Genomic DNA, 17637 nt, shown 5'->3' with positions numbered 1-17637 from the left:
GGCACGATATGTGAAACAAATTAAAATATATAACTAAATAAAATAAATCCAATCAGGTAAAAAAAAATAAATGGATAAATAAAAAAGCCATCGTTAATCCAAATGGCTTTTACTAGCCCCACCCACATTGGGGGAAAAAAACCCATATCCAATATATAAAAATAATAGCTACAGAAAGGGGAACAAATTTTAAAACACATTTTAATGGTCCTTGATGGTCATAAAAAACTATATGTGAAAAACAGACACGTATTTCCTTTGTTTTCCCACAGATATCGACAATTAAAAAATTAAAGAGAGGAAGAAATTGACATAAAAATTAAGCTACATGTATCACAAAAAACTCTGCAAATATCATTTGAATATCCAAGCAAGAAAAACCTTTAAAGCTTTTAAACCAAATATAAGAAAAAAAAAACAAAAATGTGCCTGGTCAGGAATGGGGCGTAAATGGATGCGTCATGAACTGGTTAAAGAGAAGCTCAAACTTTGATTTATATTGAAAATTGAACACCTTTGTAATAAACATTTTGCAATTAGTTTTTGTTTTGTTTGTTTTATTTTATTATTTTTTTAAAATCTTATAACTTGGAAACAATCACCAAGTAGGCCAGCTTCTACATCTATATAACCTGTTAGGTCGGGATCACACTTGCGAGTGCAATGCGAGAAACTCGCACATCAATGCTCGGCCGCATTCTGGACCGGAGCGTTCAGCTGCATAGAAATACCGGCGGCACGGTGGCTCAGTGGTTCAAATCCCACCAAGGACAACATCTGCAAGGAGTTTGTATGTTCTCCCCGTGTTTGCGTGGGTTTCCTCCGGGCACTCCGGTTTCCTCCCACATTCCAAAGACATACTGATAGGGAATTTAGATTGTGAGCCCCATCGGGGACAGTGATGATGATGTGTGCAAACTGTAAAGCGCTGCGGAATATGTTAGCGCCATATAAAAAATAAAAAAATAAATAAATACAAGCAGCAGCACACTCCGATCCCGAGTGGCGGCGGCAGTGCCAGGTATTGATGAGAGTTTCTCGCATTGCACTTGCAAGTGTGACCCTGGCCTTAAGGTCAGCACAGTGGCTCAATGGTTTGCAGTACTGGGGTCCAGGGTTCTGATCCACATAAGGACAACATCTGCATGGAGTTTGTATGTTCTCCCCGTGTTTGCATGGGTTTCTTTCCAAACTTCAAAAGGCATAATGATGAGGAATTAGATTGTGAGTCACAATGTCGATGCCTGTGGAAGGATGTGGAATATGGTACTGTATAACCACAGCCCCATTCACATTTATTCCTACGGACAGCAGAGGTCCCAGAAATTGTACCCCCCGATATTATGACACTGACTGCATATCATAGGGCAGCAGGGTGGCTCAATGGTAGCACTGCAGAGTTGGGGTCCTGGGTTCAAATCCCACCAAGGACAACATCTGTAAGGAGTATGTTCTCCCCATGTTTGCGTGGGTTTCCTCCGGGTTCTCCAGTTTCCTCCCACATTCCAAAGACATACTGATAGGGAATCTAGATTGTGAGCCCCATCGGGGACAGTGATGTATGTATGAATTAATGGCGCTATATAAGCAAAGCATGATAAATAAAATATCAGTGGCTGGACCTGTCTCACAGCTGTCAGAACCTTATCAATTGACCATGGCTGGCATGTGCAATATCAGTGATTAAAATGGGAAAAACATGGTAGAACATGTATACACACATTACAAGCATGTTGGATTTTGACTCTTGCCAACAACAGGCCCATACCCATATATAAAGTATAAACATGCAGAAAACATAGAGAACCATAAAGATCATGTGAAACTTCCTCGTCAGACCGACAATCCAATAAGTAGTAATCATGATAAATGAGAACCATCAGGAAGCGCAAAATAAAATACTCACTATGGAGAAAAAGGTAAAAAGCAGCATAAATCCAAGGGACCATTGTGAGATGACTCCACTTTTCAGTCTTCTCTACACAGAAGTATAGTGCAGCTCAGATGAACTCCTGTAACCACCTCCTTCCTGCTGTCATACATGGCTTTGTTTCTTTTTTTTTCTTTCTCTTGATTTGTCATATATTTGAAAAATTCTGTTTAGTAGAAGGGTATTTTCTGCTATGTTACATCGCTGGGATATAACAGTGTAGGTAATTTCTGTGTAGAATTAAAGGAGCCATCGATTTTTGCACAAACCTTTTCTAATGCTCCAAAGCGTCTGAAATTAAAAATATAGCTACATTACAAAGAAACTCTGTATAACTTGTTACTGAATTAATTGTCCATTCTACCAATGCAAGTAGCCTCTTCAGAGAGGAAGAGATCAGGAACTCTAGTGCAAGATATTGGAAGCTTAAGACTATGTTCACACTAGTTGTTTTGTTTTCAGTATTTTTTTCTGAAAAGAAGCTGCAGAAAAAAACAAACAGGTTTTGCTTATTTTTGTTGGTTGCGGTTTTTGCTGTGTTTTTTGCCATATTCTTGCAATACTACATTTTTCTCTTGTGCATGCTAATAAAGTTTCTACTTCATCAGGTTTCGGCACAAAAAATGATGCAAAACCTTTTTTCACCACCCATTACTTTTAATGGGTGAAATGCGCTGAAAAGAACGCTGAAAGAAATGACATACTCTATTCAGTAAAAACCAAGCAAAGGCACTAGTGATGAACGAGTATACTCATTGCTCAGGTTTTCCCGAGCATGCTCGGGTGTCCTCCGAGTATTTTGGCGTGCTCGGAGATTTAGTTTTCGTCGTCTCAGCTGCATGATTTGCGACTGCTAGACAGCCTGAATACATGTGTGGAATGCCTGTTTGTTAGGGAATTCCCACATGTATTCAGCCTGTCTACAAGTTGCAAATCATGCAGCTGAGATGACGAAATCTAAATCTCCGAGCACGCCAAAATACTGGGAGGACACCCGAGCAACGAGTATACTCGCTCATCACTAAAAGGCACAAAATAGTGATGACAAAAAACCAAACTGTGTGCATGAGATTTTGGAAATTTCATAGACTTTGCTGGTACTGTAAAACACAGCTGAAAATTTGTATTAAAAAACGCTGAAAAAAATGCCTAGACATAGCCTAAAAGTCAAAACTGACCTTTTAAATGGCCTTGTCACATGAATTAGTGGGTCGCCCTCCCAGGGCTGTGGGGTACTCGGTACCAAGCCGGTCCTTCAGAGGGGAATGTCACAGCAGCGGTGACCCGGTCCGTGGCCCTGGGCGCCCATGTAAAAGGGGATTGAGTGATGGGAATAAAGCTTATGAATGATTCGTGACACCACGTGTGGTGTTCGGCAAAGGAGGTGTTAAGCCGACGCTGCAGACAGATCCTCTGGGACAGATGGTGGGGTGCAGCAGTGATGTTATAGCCCTCCACAGGCAGGGCCGTTGGTCCCAGGGCAGTGTAGATAGGTGTTGGGGACGAGGGTGCAATGTATGGCACAAGGATGTAGCAGTGCCGGAGAGTTTGTAGGAAGAAGGCAAGGACACAACAGGGTGCAGTTTCTTTACCTTTACTTGGCAAATGCAGTCCAGGGTCCCGATTACAGATGGCACAGGAGCAGGCTAGCCTGGAAGCAACTCAGGGATCTCTCTATCAGATGGGTTGTGAAGTCTCCTTCCTAGCACTGGCTTGAGGTACATCCAGTACTGTGTTACACTGAAGTTCCTCCTTCTTATCTTCTCTTAGAACTACCTCATATGGCAGACAGCTGTAGCCCTCTGTCTCTCTTGGCTCACCCGTCGCTGTTGTGCCTCCGAGTCTTAGGTGGGAATAGAGCATTTACAGCTTCCTATTCCTCTGGTTTCTGTTACAGGACCTTCAGTATCCATACAACCATGGAGACCAGGCTCCAGATCATGCGCTATCACTGGGAGCGAGCTCTCTATCCTCAGCTCAACCTCCAGCTTATCTCCACACGTCTACACTCGTTGCCATCCTCACACTAACTCCTCCTTTCCCTTCCTGGCCCTCAAAGAGCACTACTCCCCCAATTCTGGTTCAGAGCTCCCTCTGCTGGCCTGGAGTGGGAACTGTGTTGCATGACATGGTTAACTGCTAGAGAGACACTTCATTGCCTCCAAGCCTGACATCACCCTCCCTGGAGGAAGGCAATGCCATTGTGGCGACCATACTCCTGGGGGCCCCACATTAGGATAAGTAGCCAAAGCAAACACTCCATTTGCAGACACGTTTTGGAGTGTTTCCCCTCATCAGTGTAAAGAAGAACTGGTTGGCTTTGTGAGAAGCCTCTGACAGGCGTTCTAAGGGGTAAAGTTTTTCCTTGTGGAGAGCGCAGAGTTGGAGTAATGAGATTTACCGTATATGTCATGCAGTGTTGCTCTGGGAATTTGTCTCTACAGAGAAAAAGAGGACTGGGGCTCTAATGCCTCCTATTGGAAGTGTGGCACAGGCATCCCTGCACACTTATCCCCTCCCCAGGTGGGGAATCCTGCTCATTCACTGCCGTGGCCGCATCCAGCAATTCCTCCTCCCCTTCTCCAGCTGCTGCCTGGGTCTAACGCAAAGATCCTCATGCATTGTGCTTAGAACGTGAGCGCTCCCTCCTTCTTAAAGGGACCATGCGCACCATCCTAAAGTGTCCCCAGCCAATGCTAGTTGTCAGGTACCCAATACTCACCCACTTACCAGTGAAGTACCTGTCTGCCAGTACTTTCCTTGTGTCTCTGTATTTCAGCCGTACTTACCTGCCTGCCTATCAGCCATGTCCGCCTTTTTGCATATTAGTTGTACCAACCTGCACCTGTCAGTGTCCATCCGTATAATAATCTGCACCTGCCAGTGTCCATCTGTTTACCAGCCTACTCCTGCTGTATCCATCAGTATACCAGCCCGCACCTGCTGTACTTACCTGTATATCATCCATAACAGCATGCACCTGTCAGTTGCCATCTACCAGCCTGCACCTACCAGTGCTTACCTGTATACCAGCCTGCACCTGCCAGTTCCTATCTGTTTACCAGTCTGCACATGCCAATGCTTATCTGTATACTAGCTGTACCGCCTGCAACTGCCAGTGCTTATCTGCATACGAGCCAAACAACCCGTTCCTGCCAGTACCTATCTGTATACCAGCCGTACCTGCCAGTGCCTATCTCTATACCAGCCTGTGATTCCTGCTGTGTCTACCTGTATCTGCTGTACTCTCCTACCGGGCCGTTCCAGCTACTTGTCTCTTGAGGGTCCACCTGACTGGAGGTGCCTGAGCAATGTGTTTAGTTACAGTAATATCCCGTTCACTTGCTAGTTGTCAGGTCCTCAGTACCCGCCAGTCAGTCTACCAGTACAGTACCTGTCTGCCTGTACTTTCCTTGTGCTACTGTATTTCAGACGTGCCCACCTGCCTGTATATCAGCGGTGTCCATTTGTTTGCATATCAGCTGTACCAGCCTGCACCTGCCAGTGTTCCTTTGTATACCAGCCCGCACCTGCCATACTTACCTGTATACCAACTGTAACAGCCTGCACCTGCCAGTGCCTATCTGTATACCATCCATACTCACCAGTATCTGTGATACCTGTGCTCCTGCTGTCCCTGCCTGTTTTTGCTGTACTCCCATACCGGGTCGTTCAGCTACCTGCCCCTGGGGGGTCGACTGCCATGCTTCTGAAGTCTTTTCTGGTGTAGCACCTGGTGTCCATTTGGAGCCAAGTCTAACCCCACCACCAGAGGCATTAGTGAAGAGTCAGATGCTCACCTAGTTACACTCCTCCATGCTCTCCTCGGCCCATGGTAAAGCACTCCCATTACGGTTTGCTCAGGCCCTGAGATCCGCTGGTTCTCAGGCTTCCTCTATCTCAAACTTATACCAGGAGGTCTCCTGCCAGAAAGACCAGCAGTATAAAATCCTCTCCTACCTGCAGACAGTAACCACCTGCCTACATAGGCTAACAAACTACGGCCTCATCTGCACTTACCCAGCTGCGGCAACCTCGGCCATGACCCATCAGCATCCCAGCTATGTTATCGGCTTCAGTCTTTCAGCTCCTCCATGTTATGGTGGTGACCCAGCCCTATGTCAAGGGTTCATCAATATCAGTGCACAGTACACTTCGAACTCTTGGCTCATCAGTTCACTCCAGATTGAGTCAAAGTGGCTTTCATCATCTCCCATCTCACTGGCGAAGCTCTGGCATGGGTCAATCCCCTGTGGGAGGAAGTAGATCCTCTTGAACGTCCAGTCCTTTCTAGAAGCCTTCCGTAAGGTCTTTGATGACCCTGGCTGTGTTTCCTCCACAGCATTTTCTCTCCTCAGACTGTGCCAGGGAAACCTCATAGTGGACCAGTACACTGTCCGATTCCGTACCATCTTCCAAGCTTGCCTGGAATAATGAGGTGCTGATTTCAGCCTTCTGGGAGGGCCTTTCTGGGAGAATCAAGTACAAGCTGGCTGGTCATGATGTATCCACTTCACTGGGCAACCTGATGTCCCTGGCAACTCAGATCGACATTAGGTTTCAGGAGCGTTCCAAGGAGATGACCCGCGAGAAAAGACCTATGTGTCTAGCTCCTATTTTTCAAAGCCCGATCATGCAGCAAGCCTCGGCTTCGGCACCTTCCCCAGAGTCCATGCAAATTAACAGGGTGAAGATCGCCAAGCATTTTCAGGAGTCCCGTCGTGCTGAGTGAAGGTGCTTCTTTTGTGGCAGTCATGAACATTTAATTCGCTCTTGGCCAGAAAAACTGGAAAACTCCAGAGTCTAGGATCTGATAGAGAGGCCACCCTGGGCAAGGATCACTCCTCTCCATCACTGACTGTCAGTATCCATTACCTGTGGCAACATACGTTTTGTCGAGTTGGACTATCTGGACTTTGGCTCCACAGGGAATCTCATTCAAAAAACCTTTGTTGGGCAGTATCAAATCCCGATCAAACATCTACAGTATCCATTGGTGGTTTCATCAGTGGATGAAAATCTCTTATGGAAGCCATTCTTTTCGTTACCAAGCCTGTGGAAATTCAGGTAGGAATGCTACACTCGGAAAAGATTCCTCTCTACATGCTGTCAGGTCTGATTCATTCTCTGCTTCTAGATCTGTCATGGCTGCGAAAACACAAGCATTTCTTGGATTGAAATAGAGTGAAGTACTCTGTTGGGAACAGGAGTGTCACAAGAGTTGTTTAGCTCCCATTTGTCCTGCTCGACCTCCAGCTTTTCCATCTAATTTACCTGGCTTGCCTGCTGCATATTGGATGAACGCTGAAGTCTTTGACTAAGGGGAGGCTGAGACGTTACCTTACCAGCTCATAGGCCATATGACTGCCCTATTATCCTTTTTGTCGCTTCCCTTTCACTAGGCTGAATGTACCCCCTGTCTCAGACAGAAACCCAAGCCATGTCCGGATATTTTAAAGAGAATCTAGCCAGGGGATTTATCTGGAAGTCTTTCTTCCCAGCTTGAGCAGGATTCGTTGTAAAAAAAAAAATAAATAAATAAATAAAAGAGTGGCTCACTTTGATGCTGTATCGATTATTAGGAGACTATACCAGATTATGATCAAGAATAACTATCCTCTGCCTCTCATTTCAGAGTTGATTGTTTCAAAGGTTCCAGAGTCCTCACAAAACTCGACCTTCAGGGATCATATAACTTGATCTGAGTATGCCAGGGTGACGAATGGAATATGTTTTCCAAATGTTTTATTTGAGTTTAAATAAATGGGGAGGATGGGGGAGGAAAGATGGGGGAAAAAAAAGGGGGGGAGGGAAAAATGTAAAGGGAAAGAAGGAAAAAGGAAGGACAATAAAGTCCAAATATAAAGAAGACATAAAATGAAACAAGTTAATGCAGAAGCATATTATGCAGTGAGTTATTACAAAGGTAGGTATTTAAGCATATAATATATTAATATATATGTTCCAAAGACCCAAACACAAGGGGCCTTAGGCAGGTGCACTCTGGGTGAAGACTTAAGAGAACAACTCCAGCCATCTAGACCATTTCCTAGAATATTTAGCAAATTGATCATGCACATTCGCAAATTTCAATTCAAAAGAATGATGAAGGCTAAGTTTGTCTATAATTTCATTAATTTGTGGGGGTTATGGGTTTTTCCAAAGAAAGGCAATACTATGTTTGGAGACTAGTAAAATGTGCAAAATCAATAGCCTGTTAGAAGTATCAATTTTGTCTGCATCCAGAGAAAGAAGGACCAGACGAGGAGACAAAATAAGTCGTGTTCCTAGGATAAAATCAATAAGGTTAGAAATCTTTTTCCAAAAGGGAATAATTTTGGGACATTGCCAAAATATATGCAAGATATTTCCTGGCCTTCCACAACCCCTCCAACAGAGCGGAGAATTGTCAGGGTTGATTCTATGAAGTCTAACGGGGGTATAATACCTTCTCGTTAAAAGCTTGAAGTGGGTCTCTTGTAGTGATAAGGAAATGGAAGAGGCATACGAGAGGTACATGCCTGTTCAAGGTCAGAAGGGTCAATTGTTGTGTGCAATTCGGTTTCCCATTTGACAATATTTTGAGTCTTTACCGCTTCATAGCTATTGTTACACCATTTGTACATGTATTCAAAACTCCAAAATATATTATGATCTATATTACAAATAAGGTTAACTTCTGGTTCAGAGATTCTCGGGTAGATAGTAAGGAACTCATGGATTATGGATTATGGATTATTGTAAGAAAGCAGGGGTAGTAGATTGAAATCTTTCCTTGAGTTTATTGTAAGGTGTACAAGTAATGCCATCGTATAAATCTTTAATTTTTTTAAGTCCAAGTTCAGACCAAATGGGGTCAATGGTCTGATTAGACGCTTGAAAGATAACTGATAGAGCCAGATTTTTTATTGTGACTTCTTTGTTAGAGCCTCTTTTTGGAGCAGAACATTTTTTCCAAGCTTCAAAAAGAGCTTGAAAAATCAGATGAGAATTTGTAATTAATTTTTTATGAAGGAGTTGGTTCAGAATTAGTAGGTGAAGAGGTTTATAATTATTAAAGAACAGTTCTAGTTCATGCCAAGCTGGTGTTGTATCATGAGGCCTCCAGTATGAGCTTTGTTTGACTAAATTTGCAATGCAATAGGCCGTAATATTTGGGGAACCAGCTCCACCATAAGATTTATGGTTGTATAGAATATTTTTTGCTATTCTGAGTCTTTTGTTATTCCATATAAAGGAGTTTAATGAGGCTTGAAGGTTTGTGAGAGAGGAAGTGGGTATTTTTAAAGTCAGTGAGCGAAGTAGGTATAGGATTTTTGGGAAAATATACGACTTGACCATCATGATTCTTCCCCACCAAGAAAGCCCAACATCTCTAGATGTACGGAATTAATTAAAAAGCTTTTTAGTAAGCAGCTCTAAGTTTATTTTTATTAGAGAGTTTACGTTTTTGACGAATTTTAGGCCTAGATATGTCAGCCCATGAGTGGCTCACCCCCAAGGTGAGAGGCCCTCAATTTCCTCTTGGTCTGATCCTAGGTTAAAGCCAAGTATTTTGGATTTTGCGTAGTTTATTTTAAAATAAGAGATTTTAGCAAAAGTCTGGATTAAGGTTTGTAAGGCAGAGATAGAGTTGCTTGGATCTGTGAGGGTAAGAATAATATCGTCTGCATACAACGCTATTTTAAAATCTCTGTGCAAAGTTTTGATTCCCGAGGTCTTTGTGCTGTTTCTGATTAGTTGGGCCAGAGGTTCAATAGCTAATGCCAAAAGCAATGGTGACAATGTGCAACCCTGTCTGGTCCCATTAGCTATATTAAACATAGAGGAAAGATGATTGTTGGAATAAACCCTTGCACAAGGGCCGGAGTACAAAGCCATAATACCTCTCATGATCTGAGAAGCCATTCCAAATTTTTTGAGAGTTGCTTCGAGATATGACCAATTAAGGCGGTCGAACGCTTTCTCAGCATCAAGAGAGATAACAATGGCCCTGAGTTTGTTCGAGGAAATAAGCTTAATTATGTTAATGAGTCTTCTCGTACCATCTATGGATTGCCTTCCTTTGATGAAGCCCATCTGATCATTGGAAATTAAACTCGGGAGGAATTGATTTAGTCTATTGGCCAGGATCTTCGCATAAATTTTTACGTCTGTATTGATGAGGGATATAGGTCTATAATTAAAAATTTGGCTAGTGTCAGAATTTGGTTTTGGGATTACGATAATTCTCGCTTCCAGCATCTCTTTAGGAAATTGACCTGTTTGGAAAGCTGAGTTAAATACTTTGACAAGGTGGGGGGTTAATATATTACTAAAAGACTTGAAATAATCATTACTAAACCCGTCTGGGCTGGGTTATTTGAATGTTTTAAGTTTGTTTATGGTATCTAGGACTTCTTGTTCATTGAAGGGAGAAGACAAAAATGATAAGTCTTCAGGGTTAAGCTTTGGAAGGTTCATGCTGGAAACAAATGATCCAATCTGTGAGGTAGATGGCTGCATATTGTGGTTGTCTTGGTTGATATTGTACAGATTTTTGTAATAATCGGCAAAAGCTCCTACAATATCTTTAGGGTGGACCAGGGATGTACCATTAGAGGAAGTTATACTGTCAATTCTATTCCGTTTCCGTATATTCTTAATTCTGTTTGACATGTATTTTGAAGGGCGATTTATAGATAAGTAATGTTTGCATTTTGCTGATCTAATGGCTGAGTCGTAAAAATTGAATATGATTTTCCTTAACTGCAATCTGAAAACAGTAAGTTCTGATAATACAGCTTGTTTGTTAGAGGAAACAGAGGATCGACATAGTTCCTCTTCTTTAGATTTAATAGACTCTTGTAGTGTAAGGATTTTATCCCTATTAATTTATTTTTGTCTGGAGGAAATTTGAATCAAGACTCCCCTCAACACCGCCTTGTGAGCATTCTAATAGGTAAACGGATTGAGGAGGTTTGATTCGTTTTCACTAAAATAATTTTGTAAGGCTGAGCTGATTTCAGATTTGATGGTGGGGTTATGAAGCAGAGAGGAGTTGAATTTCCACATGAATTGGGGATCCTATTATCAGTTCTGCAGTTACCGGGGAATGATCTGAAATAGATTTATTAAGTATGGAGCTGGAGGAGAACCTTGGCAAGGAGAAGACATCTGTATCAGATCTATTCTAGATGCCGACTGATGGCCATCAGAAAAATGAGTAAATTCTCTAGATGTGGTGTTCAAACAGCAGAATGAGTCGAATAGCACGTGATTATAAATCCAGCTGTTCAAAGATTTCGTTTTTTGTCTGCTGGGAGAGGTGGAGTCTAGTACACCATCTGGCACCATATTAAAGTCCCCTAACAAAAGTAGGGTTCCTGATCGTAATGTTAAGGGAAGAATATATGGCACATGAATATATACAAGAATCAAAACTGTATCACTATATGGACGCTTTGCTGGATATTGGGATCATGTTGCTTTAAGATACTTCTGATTTTCTTATATTCTCTTAGGGTTGTTTCTGTATGGTATCACTCACCTAAGCTTCATCAAATATTGAATAAACTGGGTGGACCAGGGTGAGTCAAGCTAGAAGACAATACTTGTGTATATAAGTATTAGCTAGCAATGTGGGAGCAGTCAACGGTAGCCCAGAAATGTACATAATAATTGTGTAGCGACCTGGGAAAAGCAAATAGTAACTGGAAACATGCCCATGATGTAACTGATGATGTAGCTCAAATTCTGTTATAAAAGCTGTACACGTTTGATTAAAGACAGAGAAGAATCATACTGACACGATACCCTCTTGTCTTGTGTATTCTTTTCTCGAGTATACGTATACCTTGTGCCAAAGCTACAATTCGGCCACAGACAATTAAGACGGGTCGCACCTTAGTGTGACAGAATCATCAGTTGGCGCCCAACGTGGGGCTCAGGACGATACCAGATGATCACAGCCGCAACAAAATCTCCCCCCAGGACGGACGTCTTTCCAGCGGGACGAGACTGCAGCTCGAGACCTGGTGAGAAAATATATCATCTTACCTAACCTTCTGTATTCACGTCCGGCTGGGAGGAGATAGTTGGCTGTCTTCTCTGAACCCTTAAACTGACCACGTTTGAAAGTCCTGAGCCTACGGACCCGGTCAGGTATATAATTCCTTAATTGTCTGTGTGTATTATCCGGTCTAACCAATTCGGAGGGTGTATCTAGAATCCATCTAGTATCTGTTAAAAACTATTTCATACTGCACTAGGGCTACTAGAAGCATACAGAGCAGAGTACAAAGGGGATGTTTCCACTGGGTTATCACCCTGGTTCCGACCTTAGACGGTCGAAGAAGTTATGTATATATTATATATATACACATATAGGTGCTCACGTCCGGCCATACGCCCACAGTATAAACTGGGCCCGGTGACGTGAATGACACGGCATATACATATTTTTAAGGAAAGAGGTGATTACTAATTTTTCCCCCCTCTGCTGAAATATCAACCACCTATCTAGAGGTGATTACCACTATTTACTATACCTAAAGTGACAAAAAGCCCAGCCCTAGTTGCCTTGGTAACAAAAGAACAGTGAAAGGGATAAGGAATACATTCATAATAGTTTTTTTTTATGTTTTGAAGTATTGATGCATTGTTGAGACATGCCTGTCCGCAGCTCTCATATTGAATATACTGCCATACTGGTTAGACTGCTATTTCAGCTGCATTTCCTGAATCCAAAGTGTTTAACAATCCCGCTACATTATCTGTATTCAGTCCGGAGGATATAAAATATAGAGTGTAATAAGTTGTTTTATAGTATACACACAGTAACCCTTCAAGCATATTTATAATTACGGTAATCTAAAAGTTTAATTGTCTGCCTTATCTGCTTTGCCTCTCTGCTTTGCTGTTTTGGTTGTTTGCATACGTGATTGTTACCTCAGCCAGCCTGAAAAAGAAAAAAAATATAGATAGGGAGACGTACTGAGCAAATTCACTGTCACTCTGGTTCCGGTCCTGCTCTCGGCTTGACCGATGATCGCAGAAGTCTGAACTGTGTCTCTCCCAGTGGGCAAGTGGGAGTAGGGGCTTGATTACTCTCAGTGATTTTCCAACCTCTAAGTGGTTGGTGACTTCTTGCGGGTTTCCCACCGGACATCATCTGGCTAAGATGATGGTGTTTTAGCTGCAGCATAGGTTCATAAGTTATATGGGTGGAAGGGTAATTTCAATTACCGTGTTGATGTGACTGAGTGATTGCTCTCTCCCTGAAAAGTATGGTTTGCCCAGGTGTAGATTTTTCACCTCTACAAATCAGGCTGGCATATGGATAGGTAAATTGCGAATTGTTTTGGTGTCAAGGATTCGCAGTATTTGATGTCAGTACCAGTTTTAAATTCATTGTCTTTTGTTTTTTGTAGTGTGTATAATTTGCAGGAGGCGTACTAGCATGTGGTTAAAATTTTTGAATGCATTCTATGTGTGTATACATATATATGTTGTGAAATTAGAGAATTGGATAAACTGGTTTTGTTCTGCATACTATAATTATAAGGTTAGTTGGTTCAGGTAGAAAGAGAATTACTTGAATGGTAATTGCTTGATTTGTACAGATATCTCTGTGAGATCCGAGGTCTATTGTTACTTTTTAGTTATTGTTTTACTAATGTCACTACATTTCTCTATGAGATGGTTTTCTTTGAAAGGTTTTAGAGCGAAAGTTTTGAGGAAACAGAAATTTTAACAATTTATAAGGTATTTTTATACTACGCAGTTTCTGGATACACAAGATTTGTGAAATACTCTGGTGTTAGTTGTTGGTTAATTCCCTATATTACTGTGTTCAAGATAGCTAGACATCACTATGTTCACTAAAGACCCCTTTACTCGGACATAAGGAGTACATACAGCTTTTACAGTCACATATCCAACTGTTCATAACCCCGTGAGAATTTGTTTCAAGACGCCCACATACATATGTTTTTCAGATATACTCAGAATTCAGATGATAGAATGGGTGGGAGCAGTCAGTCGATATCTATAAGACAGATATGACCCATAGTGGAGTGAGAAAGAAAATGTACGTTAAGAAACCCTCCGATCACGAGGGGAGGAGCATTAGATAAGAAGGGATAGAAGAATGTGTTAATGAGTGGAGAGCAGCGTCCCAGCCTCAGGTATTATGAGGTGTTACAGGACCCTGAAGCATTTTATAAGATGGCAGAGGAAGTTAGGAAAAAAGGGATGAGGAGAGGAATATAACAAGATTGCTGAATTTTGTGCAAAACAAATATTTACACAGGAAGATGTCAGTTGCAATATCTGCATTACATTCATTCATACTTCTTATATACATTCCCGATGACTGGACGTGTGCCAGCTGTCAAACGCAGAATGCAGAACATCGTGAGACTTGTTCTGACTGTCAGATGACCAACCCAAAGAGCCGTACCTTCTTTCCAACTATTTATATAGACGGCACGTCTTGTGCTACATCCTGTCCAGCATCCATTATAGTTTTATTAATTAATGTAATTTATGAAAAGAATAATGAAGAGAAAGATGAATATGACATGGAGGTATATAATTAAACAGAACAGGAAGAGACAGGAAATAAATAGCTCAGACTGATAATCTACAGTATTTATCGTTATATGGTGAGGGGACATAATTATCATCATCATCATCATCTTTTAAGCCTCAAAGCTCATACTTTTATACACAATCTACTACATGCAAGGACTCCTGGAAATGCCAGGACACAGATACCCTAGTAAACAGCTCGCCCCCCCCACAAAAATACAATGGAGAAACAACATCTCTCACCCAGACAGGGTTGAGGATACTCCTCTCAAATTCCTGGTGGGTCCCGATGCAATCAGAAGATTGATCAGGGACATTGATCTACTTGCTGAAGAAGTATGTAGCCTTTTCTTTTTTTTTTTTTTTTTTTTTTTTACAGGACACATCTGTAGATCATGTGGGCGTTGAATTAATGGCACTGATTCCAGATTCAATATTGGCAGGCTGAAAATCCAGTTTGTAAAGGTGGGGCAGAAGCCAGTAGCCCAGCTGCCAAGGAAATTGCAATATTTACCCTCCATTTCATAATTTGCAATTATTTCTATGAAGTTATGGATAATACATGATAATACATGTCAATGAAGTTATAGTACTGAACACATCTATGGTACCAAACCCACACACTATGTTTTGTTTTTATCAATTCTATTTATTTTTCTATGGTTCACGGTGATTGACCTGGCCAATGCTTTCTTCAGTTTATTTCTACATGCTGCAAGCCAGTACCTGTTTGTTTTCACACGAGGGCCAGCAATATATTTGGACTATGATGCCTCAAGGGGCACAGTATAGCCTCTCTATGTTCACCCGAGCCATGACCACGGTCCTGGAGCCCTGGAAGAGGATACATCCCACAGCCACTTTTTTTTTTTACAATACATATGGATGACCTCCGACCCTGACTGAAGACAGCCAAACCAATACTGCTCTTCTACACATGCAACCTTTTTATAATTATTTCAAGACTTTCCAAGAAGGTATCAGTGTGTTTTATATGCTAAATTACAATCACATTTTCACAGCTCTAGCACTGCCACGCTATACTGAACTGTTTTGTCTGTTTGTCATGAAGAAGCCTGACCATGTAAATGGAGTCCTAACACAGCTTCCCGGAGGAAGACAATGCCCTCCTGGCTTCTACTCTCCAAAACCTGACCAAGTGACTCGTGAAGTCCAAACCTGCATGAGAACCGTGTTTGCAACCCACCTGTGCTGGATAAAGCTTCTGATATTTCTGTCTGCAATGCCCTACTCTGCTCCCAGACAACGTCACCATCTCCAGATGTGCTGTCCATAATCCAGCTACTCTTCTACCTCAGCCAAAGGGGGGAGGAAGATGGAGGATGAAAACCACATCTCTGACACATTAGTGGAAGAGGTAGTCGACTCTGAAATGGCGGAATGCGATTGTCTTGCTGTCATGAGGCAAGAGAACACCTGGAAGATCCTGACCTGATGCTCTTTGTGGATAGACCAAGGTATGCAGACCAAGAAGGCCGTTCGCACACTGGTATAGCAGTAGCCACAGAAGATACATGCTGCCAGCAAAACCACTGCCTACATCCAAAGGCAGGACTGCGGGCCTTGACAGAAGCATACGAGAGGTCCACTCAACATGAAGCTGTCAAGATCAATCTGGAGGGAAAGAGACTTCATCACGGCTAACGGAACGCCAGTCTGACACCACAAAGCCATACAAGAATTAATGGAGTCCTTGTTGATGCCAGGAAGAGTTGCGGTGGTAAAAGTAAAAGCACACACACTGGAGACACTTCAAGGGAAGCAGTGGGCAACAGACTAGCTGAAGTAACAGCAAAAGAAGCAGCAGTAATACCGGTTGACACGGAAACAGAGGAAAAGGAATAACACTCCAGAAACAAGTATCCAAGGAAGAAAAGAAGAAATGGACCTAAGATGAAGTTATACAGGATGAAATACGCCTAAGGATGAACAAGGAAAATTTAAGGCCTCGAACAAAACTCTACATACTTGATGCTATACAGGAAACAGGGAAGTCATAGCATAAGAGTTTAGTCTTTCCCTTGGGTCACATACACGCACAAGTATAATTGCCTATATGTAGACTAAGTTTAAAAACATGTGACTAAAATGCATTTTCGAGTCTTTTCATCCATCCCAGATCCTGAGGACATAGGAGCCCACCAGATCCTGCCCGGTGACTGAGTCCTCATCACCAAGAGGTTCAACAGACGTACCCTTGAACCTAGAGATGACAGCCTGTTCCAAGTCCTGTCAACTATCGCAGCAGTCCATGGGTCCTCGCTTCCCACTGCAAGGAGATGCCGGATCCAGAGTCCAGTAGCGGCTGCCACTCTTCATCCATCTGGCACTTATCCTTCTCCTAGCTCAAGGGGTAGTCAATCACCAAGGGGTAGTCACTCATGAGAAGGGCATACTGACTTTCTGGTATAATGTCTCCACCCCAAGAGTAACATATCAATTTGACTACTGTCTCACAATAAGAATGTCCAGGCCCCATGGCACAGTTTCATATCAGGTTTAATACACAATTCATCTGTGTCACTACTGCTGAAATAGGGGAAGGTTCAAACTGGGAGGATTAGTCTCTTGTTGGGTGGCACACTGGTGAAAGTGACTGGAGACATCAACCAGCCCAGGCCCTACAGCGAAGGGACAAATGGGGAATAAGCCTATTAAGTCGCATGACCCTGTCCAAAGCCCATTTTAAGGGTCAGAGTGGCCTTCCAGATTCAATACTCCCTGTCACTGCCACTCACTGCCCCAAGGAGGGATGCATAGTTCTGTACCTTACTATTGACAACCCTTCAGAGTATGAGCAAGGGTTATATGTACTAGGCTCAAGTACTAAACTTGGGAGGGAAAATGGTGACACAAAAGGTAAATTTTGGCTAAGAAGCAAAGATACCAGTGGGGGCACACAGGAAGCACCTGACAAATTCAAAGTCGAGAACGAGACAATAGTTGTGTTTAAACCCACCATCCCCGCAAATAAGAATGCAAAGCGGATAAACTATTTATACAATAATCAACAACGGCTTATAAAATACACTGGGGATGCCATAAAGGCAATTATTGACCCATTAAGTTTGCAAAAGTTATTTTATGTCCTTTGATCATATTTTCTTTAATTC

General features: G+C 42.3%; 1 protein-coding gene across 2 annotated transcripts in view; it reads right to left on the bottom strand.

Moving 5' to 3' along the window:
• The window catches only part of LOC141088448 (uncharacterized), a 50604-nt gene extending 35762 nt beyond the window's left edge, over window positions 1–14842 (bottom strand). Inside the window, exon 1 of one of the 2 annotated variants that reach the window (XM_073574521.1) lies at window positions 14747–14842. Coding sequence is in view for 1 of the 2 variants with exons in the window: in XM_073574520.1 (XP_073430621.1) it covers window positions 1907–1949 (43 nt within the window). In the remaining variant the exon portion in view is untranslated. Of the gene's footprint in view, window positions 1–1906; window positions 2217–14746 lie in introns of those variants that run through there. The other variant, XM_073574520.1, reaches the window with a different exon arrangement.
• Window positions 14843–17637: the final 2795 nt, after the last annotated feature.

This window comes from Dendrobates tinctorius, unplaced genomic scaffold, assembly GCF_039654945.1.
Source record: "Dendrobates tinctorius isolate UK_male_01 unplaced genomic scaffold, ASM3965494v1 ptg000039l, whole genome shotgun sequence".
NCBI classification, from domain to species: Eukaryota; Metazoa; Chordata; class Amphibia; order Anura; family Dendrobatidae; genus Dendrobates; species Dendrobates tinctorius.
This window is presented reverse-complemented; position numbering and strand designations above follow the sequence as displayed.